We start from the raw sequence: 14,205 nt of genomic DNA, 5'->3' as shown, positions 1-14,205 counted from the left end.
ATTACAACGATGTTTCCATTTTCTTCCTGTCTGAAGTTTTGTATCCAAGATTTATTAGTCAGGATTTTTGCCTCCAACTTCACAAATTCAGTTTACCATGCTGAATAAATGCCAAACACATTTTTACCAGCAGTCTACTAATGATCTGCGTAATTCAGACCTTGATTTAAAAAACCAAATATTCCGTCTACAACATTTTTGAAGTTACTCAGTCATCTGTAGTACCGTAGTATATCTTTATCTAGATATATACAGTTTTGTGGTTTGGAAAAATTCAAGTTTTTAGAACTTCCTAGACTTTGAAATGATATATGTTGTAGCTGTTGTCAGCAATTTCATTAGTTCCCACAGATATTAGCAGGAGGTGACAATTAACAATGGATTTAATCGGAATTGGAAATACTTTTGTTTCACCCTTAATCCACATATGTGTCAGCCAATAATCTGCATGAGTTGGTAAATCTGGCTAATATACAATTGTCTCTGTTCTTTATAATCTATTATTATAATACTACTATTGTGATTTCTTTTTGCCTTCTTGAAAGCTAGTTGTGTATACTTTATTCTCTTGTATAGTCTGTCTGTCTGTCTATCCTCTCTCCATCCATCCATCCATCCATCCTCGTGCTCTGTTAACCTCTGTTTAACTCAGGCAACAGTTTATTTCTTTTTGTATCATTCTCAGATTAGCTAAATTTACATTGTTTACTGAGAGTTAAAAATGTTCAAGCAATAACTCCCCTCTCTGCACTGGTAGACTGCAATTACCCTTCCTTGCTTATTTGTGTTGTGAACTTGCTCCTTGGATACTGGCTGCCATTTATTGTTCCTATTTTTAGGAAGCAATTATTCAGATTACTCACAGAATTGTGTCTCTCACAACACACCCTTTTTCGTCAGCAACTTTTTAGGATATTACCTTTTGTCCCCGGTCACTTAAACACAGAGTTTTAGGTCTCTCTCTCTTTTCCTTGTCTCTTTTCCCTGCCAAAGTTCTGTTACCTTTTCAATATTAATCTTTTAAATATGCAAAAGAAAGTGTATGAAGAGTTAATGTTAGATATTAATTAAATGTACTGTGATTTAAAGAACAGTTTCTGCTAAATTGGAAATCTGTGCAAGGGTTATTTATTCTATGAATATACATAGAACATAGAGCATCATCAGAGTTAGAGGGGCCTTGGAGGTCTTCTAGTCCAACCCCCTGCTCAAGCAGGAGACTCTATACCATTGCAGACAAATGACTACCCAGTCTCTCCTTAAAAGCTTCCCGTGATGAAGCACCCACAACTTTTGAAGGCAAGCTGTTCCATTGGTTGGTTGTTCTCATTGTCAGGAATTTTCTCCTTAATTCTAAATTCCATCCATTGCTTCTTGTCTTGCCTTCTGCTGCTTTGGAAAATAACCTGACTCTCTTCTTTGTGGTAGCCCCCGAAATATTGGAACTCTACTATCATGTCACCCCTAGTTTTTCTTTTTACTAGACATACCCAATTCCTGCAACTGTTTTAGCCTCCAATCCCTTTGTTGTTCTTCTCTGCACTCTTTCCAGATTCTTTTTTTTTATATTGTGACCAGAACTGAATTGTTTATTTATTTTTGTTTATTTATTTGTCACAACAATATATGTAGGTATCATACAAAAAGATTATATAGTATCTAAACACATATATGAGTAAATATAAGGCGGTATAAGCATATATATATATGAAGAAGAAAAGAAAAACAATAGGACAGGAACGGTAGGCACGTTTGTGCGCTTATGCACACCCCTTATGGTCCTCTTAGGAATGGGGTGAGGTCAATAGTAGAAAGTTTTTGGTTAAAGCTTTTAGGATTATGAGAAGAGACCACAGAGTCAGGTAAAGTATTCCAAGCACTGATGATTCTGTTACAGAAGTCATATTTTCTGCAATCTAGATTAAAGTGGCTGACATTAAGTTTAAATCTATTAGTTGCTCTAGTATTATTGCAATTAAAGCTGAAGTAGTCTTTGACAGAAAGGACATTACAATAGATGATTCTGTGAGTTAAACTTAGGTCTTGTCGAAGGCGACGGAGTTCCTTCGGATGTAGTATTCCAAGTGTGGTCTTACCAAGGCCTTATAAAGTGGTACTAATACTTCACATGATCTTGATTCAATCCCTCTGTTAATGCAGCCTAGAATTGCATTGGCTTTTTTAGTGGGTGTAGCAGACTGCTGGCTCATATGTAAGTGATTGTCTAATAGGGCTCCAAGATCCCTCTCTAGTGAATTTTCAGCTTTTAAAATATTATACTCATTGTATATTTGTAGCCTGTATGAAATGTACTGCAACGTATAATGTATATTTTTATCTTTTATGAGTATGTCATTATTAATATCTCTCCGACCGGTCGCAGACGGTGTTGACAGGAGGGCAGAGGTCGACCGCGAGGTGCCTCACTTGTGGGGTCCCACAGGGGTCGATTCTCTCGCCCCTGCTGTTCAACATCTATATGAAGCCGTTGGGTGAGATCATCAGTGGCTTCGGGGTGAGTTACCAGCAGTACGCTGATGACACCCAGCTGTACTTTTCCACCCCGGGCCACCCCAATGAAGTTGTTGAAGTGCTGTCCCGGTGTTTGGAAGCCGTACGGGTCTGGATGGGGAGAAACAGGCTCAAGCTTAATCCCTCCAAGACGGAGTGGCTGTGGATGCCGGCATCCCGATTCAGCCAGCTGCAGCCGCGGCTGGCTGTTGGAGGCGAGTTATTGGCCCCAAAGGATAGGGTGCGCAACTTAGGTGTCCTCCTGGATGATCGGCTGTCGCTTGAAGATCATTTGACGGCCGTCTCCAGGAGGGCCTTCCACCAGGTTCGCCTGGTTCGGCAGTTGCGCCCCTTCCTTGATCGGGATGCCCTGTGCACGGTCACTCATGCACTCGTTACCTCCCGCTTGGATTATTGTAATGCTCTCTACATGGGGCTCCCCTTGAAGTGCACTCGGAGGCTCCAGTTAGTCCAGAATGCAGCTGCGCGGGTGATAGAGGGAGCTACGCGTAGCTCCCACGTAACACCGCTCCTGCGCAGACTGCACTGGCTACCTGTGGCCTTTCGAGTGCACTTTAAAGCGCTCCATGGCTTAGGGCTTGGGTACTTACGGGACCGCCTGCTGTTACCACATGCCTCCCACCGACCCGTACGCTCTCACAGAGAGGGACTTCTCAGGGTGCCGTCCGCCAAACAATGCCGGCTGGCGGCCCCCAGGGGAAGGGCCTTCTCTGTGGGAGCTCCCACACTCTGGAACGAGCTTCCCCCGAGCTTACGCCAAATACCTGACCTTCGGACATTCCGCGAACTGAAGACACACCTTTTATTTGCGGGCTGGCTTGAATTGAATTTTAATTTTTAATTTGTAAATTTTATTAATTTTAAATGGGGCTTTTAGTTAATGTTAGATATTAATTAAATGTACTGTGATTTAAAGAACAGTTTCTGCTAAATTGGAAATCTGTTCAAGGGTTATTTATTCTATGAATATACATAGAACATAGAGCATCATCAGAGTTAGAGGGGCCTTGGAGGTCTTCTAGTCCAACCCCCTGCTCAAGCAGGAGACTCTATACCATTGCAGACAAATGATTACCCAGTCTCTCCTTAAAAGCTTCCCGTGATGAAGCACCCACAACTTTTGAAGGCAAGCTGTTCCATTGGTTGGTTGTTCTCATTGTCAGGAATTTTCTCCTTAATTCTAAATTCCATCCATTGCTTCTTGTCTTGCCTTCTGCTGCTTTGGAAAATAACTTGACTCTCTTCTTTGTGGTAGCCCCCGAAATATTGGAACTCTACTATCATGTCACCCCTAGTTTTTCTTTTTACTAGACATACCCAATTCCTGCAACTGTTTTAGCCTCCAATCCCTAATCATATTTGTTGTTCTTCTCTGCACTCTTTCCAGATTCTTTTTTTTTATATTGTGACCAGAACTGAATTGTTTATTTATTTTTGTTTATTTATTTGTCACAACAATATATGTAGGTATCATACAAAAAGATTATATAGTATATAAACACATATATGAGTAAATATAAGGCGGTATAAGCATATATATATATATATATGAAGAAGAAAAGAAAAACAATAGGACAGGAACGGTAGGCACGTTTGTGCGCTTATGCACGCCCTTTATGGTCCTCTTAGGAATGGGGTGAGGTCAATAGTAGAAAGTTTTTGGTTAAAGCTTTTAGGATTATGAGAAGAGACCACAGAGTCAGGTAAAGTATTCCAAGCACTGATGATTCTGTTACAGAAGTCATATTTTCTGCAATCTAGATTAAAGCGGCTGACATTAAGTTTAAATCTATTAGTTGCTCTAGTATTGTTGCAATTAAAGCTGAAGTAGTCTTTGACAGGAAGGACATTACAATAGATGATTCTGTGAGTTAAACTTAGGTCTTGTCGAAGGCGACGGAGTTCCTTCGGATGTAGTATTCCAAGTGTGGTCTTACCAAGGCCTTATAAAGTGGTACTAATACTTCACATGATCTTGATTCAATCCCTCTGTTAATGCAGCCTAGAATTGCATTGGCTTTTTTAGTGGGTGTAGCAGACTGCTGGCTCATATGTAAGTGATTGTCTAATAGGGCTCCAAGATCCCTCTCTAGTGAATTTTCGGCTATTAAAATATTATACTCATTGTATATTTGTAGCCTGTATGAAATGTACTGCAACATATAATGTATATTTTTATCTTTTATGAGTATGTCATTATTAATAAATAGAAAGTAGTGTTATCATAAAATAAGATATTTATTGATAACCAATTTATCTGTTTCCTATATCTTTATTTTTGACAAGGTTTATCTTTAATTGAATTCTTATTTGTTTGGGATTTTAGCTTAGATGTTTGTGCTTTTTAATTGAACATTGATTTGATCTTGATTGGAGGTAAAAACCCACATACTGCAAATTCTAATACATGCATTTTGCTCCTAGGTGCTATTCAGAGGTTGACTTCCAAAGGCCTATAAGGCTTGGCCCTTGGTATGCACGAAGGCAGGAGTTCTGAAACAGACCTTTAGGGCTAAGTAAATGCATATGTCCCTCCTTAAAATAAAATGAATGGCTTCATTGAAGTTGAGATTGGCTAATAAATCAATGTGCCTCTTACTTTTGATATTACATTTTAATTTCTATTTTGCAGGATTTCTCAAACTTTGCAGTACCATGACTTCTCCCTTTGAACTTGTGCAGGCAAAACAAAGAGGAATATCTAGAGCAGTGGTTCTCAACATTTATAGTGCTGCGACCCTTTTAATACAATTCCCCACAATGTGGCGACCCCTTTAATACAATTCCCCATGATGTGGCGACCCCAACCGTAAAATTATTTTCGTTTTGAATTTATCGCGCCTGAAGCCGTATTGGCTAGAGACCTGAACTGCTTGCGATTGCCTTGAGGATGGAGGCATTAAAGGGGAGACTCCTCCCCTATTAAGTTTATGGCACCTGAAGCCAGGTTAGGCTAGCGATTGGGAGTGATTGCAGCTGGCTTGAGAGGGAGACATCAGAGCAAAGATTTCTCTCTTTTTTAATTCATCGCGGCTGAAGCCGAATTCGGCTAGCGATTTGAAGAGCCTGCAGCTGGCTTGTGGAATCAATCATTGGAGCACAATTCTTTGACATGCAAGTATACTTCCCATATTTCCGATGGTCTTAGGTGACCCCTGGAAAATCGTCATTCAACCCCCAACGGGGTCGCGACCCACAGGTTGAGAACCCCTGATCTAGAGCAAGTCATGACCTCTGATCATGTTTTTAAGAAAGCTTGCAATTTTGTCTCCCTATTATTAATTTCTGGTGACCCTTGTTTGAGTAGGATTAAATTAAGGGAGGAGCAATACTATAAACCCATATAACTGATACACAATGGAATAAACTATTCTTCCTATTCCTAAAAAGTGCAGTCCCCCAATGAAAGATTCTGTTAGGTGTCTTTTGTCCAATGTTTACATGAGAGTTGAGAGGGGATAATTATATCTGCTTTAAAAACAATGCCTGATTCTTTCTGCAACTTATCCATCATGTACTGTTGGAGAATCTTAAGTCTGTTAGGGCAATTATTGGATTTTAGGAATCTACAGTGATTTAGCCATAGGTGGCTATCCAGCAGGGTTTTTAGAATACATTTACATTCCTTTTCCAATGGCTGCTGTTTGGTCACTTGAGCAAAATTTAATAATAAAAGCAAATATTAAAAATAATCCTTTCATTTGGAAACTTTGAGAAGTGTTGAAAAGAAGCCTAAATTCAGCCATTGTATTGTCAATATATCTAGTGATAGCAAACAGTTTCATTTAGTGGGATAAAATAAGATGTTCACTATTGTGCAATTTAATTGCCTTGAATAGCACTGCAGGGTATCAATACCACATCATTTAGGAAACATTTTTACCCAAAAACAAAGTGCTTGAACGTTAATGAAGTTTGGAACAGCATGCAAGGGAAGAACACTTTGTGGTTTCTGACCTTGTGGTTGATACTAAAAATATTACATGGCAATGTAGATTAAAGAGAATATGTCCTGTTTAATCATTTGCAAATCATTACTGTCCTTTGTCTTTTGACCCTTAAGATATACTATATTTTTTCCAGAACAAAGTACTTTAAAAAGAATCTTCAGTCTACTACAGAAATAGAGGTGTTAAATGTCTATTTTTTTGTAAATGCATTGGGGCTAAAACATTCTTTCCATTAAAGGATGTGTTTCCTAAGCAGATAGATTTTCTTTGTCAAACATTGTAGATAATTCTATAACAGAAATTAAAAGAAATAACAGTAGCTCCAGTCTTTTTATCTATCCTCCTCCAATTTGCCTCCTATCAGACAAATGTTAGAAATGTTAGTTTCTTTTTCGGAGCTGTATATGTATATATGTGTGGAAGAGAAAATGGTTGAGCCAGAGGGAGGAGTCAGATGGGGAATTAGCCTGGATTCCCTGCATGGTCACAAGAGGGCAAAGTCTAAACCCCCTTGAATGCTGTTGTACCTTATCTAGTCTTACCTAGGTGCAAACTGTCAGTCTGAGAAGATTCCTGTGTTATAAGCTTGAGCCAGTAAACAGCTAATTGAACTCTTCAGCCATGAACCTGCTTGTTTGCACCTGACAATATGATCTCTAAAGTCATTTCAGGATATTCTGCTCACAAATAGTGGAATTCCATAACTTTTGACTATTGTAATCTCTTCATTTTCTTTTTCGAAATGTCCATTTAGAAAATGACTAAATTAATGCAACAAACTAAGCTATAAGGTGGTCTATTGCATATTGGCTTAAGAGTTGTATGAATATGACAACTGTGTTTTATTCCTGATTAGGCAAAGTGTAGTTTATTGTGCAAGTAGACCATATTTTCCCAAATCTGATAAGTAATGACTTTACAGTAGTGGCCAAAATTGTGGAAACCTTTTGGGAAAAGTGTATTTTCTAAAACTAGCTAATAACACCACTTTTTTTTTAGTACTACCATAAAATTATATATCAATGGAAAGATAATTTAATCAAGAACGTAATGCAATAACTTTATGAAGGATTCCTATTAGAGTAGCAGTTACAGTATAAAGAAGAAAAGTGAAACACGTAGAAAAAAAATGAGATATACAAAAATTATCACCATAGAAAAAATGAGATATACAAAAATTATCATCATGTCAGTTAATTCTTAGTTGGGTAACCTTTAGCATGAAGGTTTAGCATGATGTAGCCTTAAAACATCTTCCCATGGAGTGAACTAAGTCTTTTAGTTCTGCAGCTATTATAATGTGAAACCAAGATTGAATGTTTGCTTCTGTTAACTGGTTTTTATTGCTGGGTCGCTTCTGATTAACAAGTTTCTTTAGTCGGCTCCATAGATTTTTCAATTGGGTTAAGGTCTGGGCTATTCCCAGGCCATTCCAGCAGTGGAATATGATTATGTTGAAACTCCTCCCCAAAAAAAGTGGTGTTATTAGCCATCAGACCTCAAAAATGTACTTTTCCCAAAAGGTTTCCACAATTTTGGCCACTCGTGTAGAATAGTAACATGTCTTCACTGTCAATCTTTAGGAAGTGATTTGAATGATTATAGAAAGAACTGTATATGCTCGAGTTAATGATTTGTAATTCTTTCTACCCACCCATCCTTTTGTCTCTTTTTTTTCAGGAGAGAGCTATGTGTGTGGTTCAATAGAGCCTTTTAAGAAGCTGGAGTACACAAAGAATGTAAATCCTAATTGGTCCGTAAATGTTAAGACCACCTCAACTTCCCGTTCAGTGCCCTCTCTAGCCACGGCCAAAGGAAGCCCTTTAGATTCAAAGGAGAACAAGGATTTCATTAGACCTAAACTGGTCACAATCATCAGGAGTGGTGTGAAGCCACGCAAAGCAGTTCGGATTCTGCTTAACAAAAAAACAGCACATTCATTTGAGCAGGTTCTCACTGATATTACTGATGCCATCAAACTTGATTCAGGAGTTGTTAAGCGTCTTTACACACTGGATGGGAAACAGGTAAGATAATTCTTTAAGCTATTAAATAAAACATTACATAGGAACATAGATTTTGGAATTACTAAACTAGTGCTTCTTAGCCCCTAAACACCTGGTAATGTGTAAATAAAATAACATTATGATAACAGATCCACCTAGAGAAAGCCACTAAAATTAGGAGCATAAGTTTTAAAGTTTTAGAAAAGTATCCAAAGCCTTCCTTGAGGCTGATGTTTGCATGAAAGTAATTCTTGAATTACTTAAATCTTTCTACAGCTAAAAACCAACTCTGGCTTTTCTCCATTTGTGGAGGAAAAAAATCACTTAAATGAAAATCTGAGCTACAGAGGCCAGGAACAGAAGAAGTGAGTGATGAAGGAAGGGATGAAAGTCCTAAAAGTATCTATCTATCCAATAGGAGACATGCTATATATAAACATGCAAAGTAGTCAAAAGAGGAGGTTGAAATGCAAAGTCTCTTTGCTAACTCTACGTCTGTTGTCCCTAGTGGTCCATAAGTTCATAAATACTATGTAGAAAGGCAGTTCATGCAGTTGCATTCAACTTGAACTCCGTGAGAAATAAGCAGGGCTTGTAGCTACAGGATAGTCAATTTCATCCCCCCCCAAGGAAATAAATTTAGATGAAAGTCAAGAGCTTAGTTTTCCAAACCTTTCAATTTTTTTGCCTGCTTGAGCTGCAAAACATTTCTCCTGAGACATAATTACCTTACTTCTTTATTAAGTCCTGCTGAAGTAATAGGCTCTTAATTGTAGCGGGCAAAGGAATGGGAGACATTTACATATCTTTGTCTTTAACAGAGATTGCTATGTTTGGTTAGTAAACAAAGGCATTTATCAAGCAGAAATTTTAGGCAGTGACTTTATCCTTAGCAGGAGTAACTGTTTGGTTAGCTTGGATGAATTCATACCGAAAGTCAATAATTTTTATCTGGATTAAGTAACTGATGTTTTGTATTCTTGGCCAGAATCATTTTATGTCTTGCATAGCATTTAAAGTACTAGGATAGGGTTTTTTACTCTAGTTTTTCATATTGTGCATGATTAAATAGAAGAAACCCATAATAAATCCAAAAATTTGTTCCACTTCTGTATATAGTTAAATTTCTCTTTCTGGTTCTTGCACAACATCTAGAAAATCCCTGGAATATCTGCTATGCCATATTGCAGATTTCCTAGATTGGATTTAGATACCTTAAAATGTTCTTGATAGAAAATGTACTTTTGTTTTATGAGGAGCAAAGAATAAAACTCCTGTAGTAGAAATAATCTGCTTTTAAATACAAATCTGAGAACAAAGTTTGTAGTGTAATACTTCCATGTTCTTTGCTGCATTATATTGCAGTAAATGAAGTTTCTGTTAACTATTCACAACCTTTTCAAGAACAACAATCTATTCTTTTGTTTCCCTGGCAATATGTGCAAAATATATTTTCATTTTGAAGAGTTCTAAAAATATTTGCATCCCAACCACATTTTTCTCTTTTACTGATTTTTATGGACTTCAACTTCCAGAATTCTTTAGCCATCCATCCACACATCTTCAAGTTTCCAAGACACAAAAACAGTGCTCTGGAACCTCAGCAGTTCAAATCAAGAAGTCAAAGTAACATTCAAAATAAGATGTCTAACCAAGAAAATGGATCTGGCAGCAGCATGTTGAGGCTGGTTCTTCTGTTCTTATCTGAACAGTCTCCATAAGCCTTGAAGCCTCAGTGCGGGCAACACCATACTTATGTAGTCTTTGTCCTCTTCTTTTCCTCTGAGGGGGCTTTCCAGATAGTTTGGCCCTAAAATAGGCTTGTTTCATTCACAACTCCATATCTGAAACACTATGGAAACATGGCCAAGAAAATCCACAAAAAGCCAAAACTATACTGGTGTGGTTGTAGCAAGGATAGTAATAAGACAGCTTTCCACTTGAACAAATTAATATAAAGTCAACACAAATTAAAAATTCAAGGACCCAATAGTACCGTGAGGGTGAACCTATGGCACGCGTGCCCAAAGTGGCATGCGAAGCCATGTTGCATACATGCGGCCTTGCCTGTTTGTCTTCCAGGTTTCTGTTGCGCATGTGCATGCAACAATTAGCTGTCCTGCGCGTCCGCGGCAATGCCAAAAACAGGTGTGTGCATGTGCGTAGGCCAGCTGATTGTCACGCCAGAACCCAGAAGTTCAGCTTTTCCAGAGCGCAACTCCTTTGTGTGTGCCCGGCAGTGCCGAAAACCAGCCTGCGCACGCACACTGGCCAGCTGATTGTCAGACATGCATGCAGACTAGAACCTGGAAGTTCAGCTTTTCTGAAGTGCGGCCCTGAGAAGTGTGTGCACATGCGCGCAGTGTTTCCGCACAAGTGATGAAAAGGTTCACCATCACTGCAATAGTATTGAGCGAGACCAAAACATTTCTTCTTCTTGAGATTTTCATTCATAAGTATTATTCAGATCCTGAGGAGACCTCTACGGTGTTTTGGCAGTACCTGTTTGATTATGACTAATAATAATTGGCCTTATGTCTTCTGAGTTTTCAATGCACAAATAAGTTATCAACCCAGGGGTATGTAACTTCCATTAATTTGAGCTGCACTGGATGTCACATGGCTTACTGAGGGGTAAGCTACTGAAAAACGGGCATTAATATTTTTCTTTAAATATTTTATTCTTATTCTTTATTTTTTATGACTCTTAAACATGCTCAAACATTTTGCCATCCTCCTAGTTGGATACTAGGGATACCAAAAAAAGATGCAGGCAGTTTGCACTTCTTACAATCCTGATCCTCAATTATTCAGTTAAAATAATATGGTTAGATATATCAATATTCTGAGGTCATAAAGCAACTTTTATTTCAGTTCTAGAACTTGTAAATGTCAAAAATCATTAAAAGATCCTTTTCTACTGTTGTTTCCATCTCTCATCTAAACTTTAAAGTTAAACAATTTAATATCATTGCTAACCAATTGACAACAGAATCTGTAGACTAAATAATACAATTTCAGTAAATTTTACCATAGCCTTGAAATTTGAATTTGAAATTTGAAATAAACATTCAAATCGGTGTGAAATACTGGCTTCTAAGATTTAATGTGGACTTTCAACAGGTCATGAAGTTAAAAAAATGATAGACAGGACAAGAAACAGAATACATCAAAATCCCATAGAACATTTTGGTGCCCTGACATCCATAATTCTTTGTTTATGAAGAATCTGATTTTTCTATTAAGTACCACAGCTTGGAAGTATTGCCTTTGAGGCTTTAGGGCATAATAATATCAAGATATTCCATCAAGCAAATGGAAAATCAAACTCAGTCTGAATTGTTTTAATTGTCTTTTCAACTTGAGTTAAACAGTCATTTTTCTTAAAGCTGACAGACTGGAAGGACCCCAAGGCTAAAAATGGAGTAGTAAGTCATGCTTTTGATTAAAAGAGGAGATGGCATTATTGATTAATCTACAGACACATATGGCTAAAGTTCAAACCAGAAATAACAAATCAGGCTTCTTTCAGATTATGTATGTGAACTGCTTTACAAATGTACCCATAAATAGCTTATCTTTTTTAACTGTGAATGGTTCTTTAGAGTCAAGAGAGTCAACTATCCTTTAGGACAAAACTTCCAAGGAAGCAACAACATAGTTCAAGATGATGGGAAAAGAACAAAATCTATGGTCAACTAATCTAGCAAAGGTCTAGTGGAGTGAACTCTATGTGAACTCTGTAGCATATAAATTACATTTTCTAAAGTTGAACTAGGTCTGATATATGACAATTAATTTTTCTGTCCCTGTTCCTCAGTAGTTTTATTTCCCAAATCTCAAAATCTACACAGGCTGTAAAAACATACTTTTTTAAAATCCATGTTTTAATGCCAATAGGAACCTTTTCCTTGTGCCATGTATTGTGATTGTGGTGTGTGTTGCAGAGAAAAAGGGATTTAAAAAAATGAGATGACTAAGGGCAAAATGTAAAGCTACCCCATGTGCTGAGTTATCTTCCTGCAGTAGGACAGAAAAAGGACAGCTGCATGCATGAATCATGAATAAAGCATTCTTAAAAATAAGAAAAAAAAAGACAACACTTATTGGCAAAATATGTCTCTTATTGAGCATAACATTCTGCGACACAGCATGGTGGCCTAAAAAGCTTATTCTCTTTGAACTTCAGATAAGTGAGATGACCTTGGAAGAAATGCACTTATTCATTGTGGTGCTTTTCTATGCTGATAAAGGCTCAACATGATCTCTCTCTAAATTGAAAGATGGGTTATAAATTCCCTATAATATAAAAAGTGATCCTTCCAATAATTAAGTCCTGGATAATTTATGACTTAGTGTGTAACAAGAGTTTTGTGTTGTGTTTAAACAATCTGGCAAGATATTGTGTGCTATTGGCTGTCGTCATCCCCAATACATATATTAACTGATCATAGATCAGTTTTAGTGAAAAATAGCCACCAGCTTGGGAAAATTAGTGTATGTGACTCCAGGTTACAAAATAAATAAATGCTAAATTATGAACAAAATTTGCGAATCAGTTTGAAAAGACATTTGTTCATGAAGTACAGAACTGCATTTCTGTCTCTATGCTTTCAGCTCATATACGAAACATTCCTACGACTTGGTAAGCATTAAAGGAAATTGTAAGGTGTCTGTAGTCTATTGGTACTCTCAATATTATTAAATAGATAAACATACTAAATTATATTTAATTGCTGTTTAACACATTGATCAAATATTAAGCGCAAAAAGAGAAAGTAAGTGCAAGATAGCTTCTTTCTTGTTTTCCTTCCAGCACTGCTTTTTTAAAAATCAGAACAATATTTGAACTGTATTGGTGAGTGACCAAACATTAAAGGAGATACTTGGAGTGCAAGCAATTCAAATCATTTGACATTAACAGCTGAAATAATAATTCAGCAAGGGAGACCTGGAGATAAGGCTAGTCAGAGGAGATTCTATTGGTTTAGATAAGGGGTGTCAAACTCGCACCTTCATAGTGGTGTCACGTGATGTATTGGGACTTTTTGTTCCTTCACTAAACAAGGTGGGGCGGGGCCAGTACATGACGCATCCGGCCCATGGGCAGCGAGTTTGGCACCGCTGGTCTAGATGGAGAAGAGTTCTGATTTAGGCAGTAATAAGATTTCTATGTCATTACTGGAACCCAAATCTGATTTATTTTCCCTTCTGATGAAACAACATGTTTATTGGAAAATAATAGATAAAGGGAGGCAATGTTTTATATCTAAAGCCACACTTAAAAAAATAAGGGAAAAAAAGACAACACTTATTGGCAAAATATGTCTCTTATTGAGCATAACATTCTGCGACACAACATGGTGGCCTAAAAAGCTTATTCTCTTTGAACTTCAGATAAGTGAGATGACCTTGGAAGAAATGCACTTGTTCATTGTGGTGCTTTTCTATGCTGATAAAGGCTCAACATGATCTCTCTCTAAATTGAAAAATGGGTTATAAATTCCCTATAATATAAAAAGTGATCCTTCCAATAATTAAGTCCTGGATAATTTATGACTTAGTGTGTAACAAGAGTTTTGTGTTGTGTTTAAACAATCTGGCAAGATATTATGTGCTATTGGCTGTCGTCATCCCCAATATATATATTAACTGATCATAGATCAGTTTTAGTGAAAAATAGCCACCAGCTTGGGAAAATTAGTGTATGTGACTCC

At 37.4% G+C, this 14,205-nt stretch overlaps 1 protein-coding gene across 2 annotated transcripts in view; it reads left to right on the top strand.

The window, feature by feature from the left end:
* Positions 1 to 14,205, top strand: part of DCLK1 (doublecortin like kinase 1) — a 187,690-nt gene that overhangs the window by 13,135 nt on the left and 160,350 nt on the right. For both annotated transcript variants that reach the window (XM_058184772.1, XM_058184773.1), the window contains exon 3: positions 8,163 to 8,509. In XM_058184772.1, coding sequence (XP_058040755.1) covers positions 8,163 to 8,509 — 347 coding nt within the window. The remainder of the gene's footprint in view (positions 1 to 8,162; positions 8,510 to 14,205) is intronic.

Source organism: Ahaetulla prasina, chromosome 5, assembly GCF_028640845.1.
Source record: "Ahaetulla prasina isolate Xishuangbanna chromosome 5, ASM2864084v1, whole genome shotgun sequence".
In the NCBI taxonomy this organism is placed as follows: Eukaryota; Metazoa; Chordata; class Lepidosauria; order Squamata; family Colubridae; genus Ahaetulla; species Ahaetulla prasina.
The sequence above is the reverse complement of the archived record's forward strand: the minus strand, read 5'-3'. Positions and strand labels throughout refer to the sequence as shown.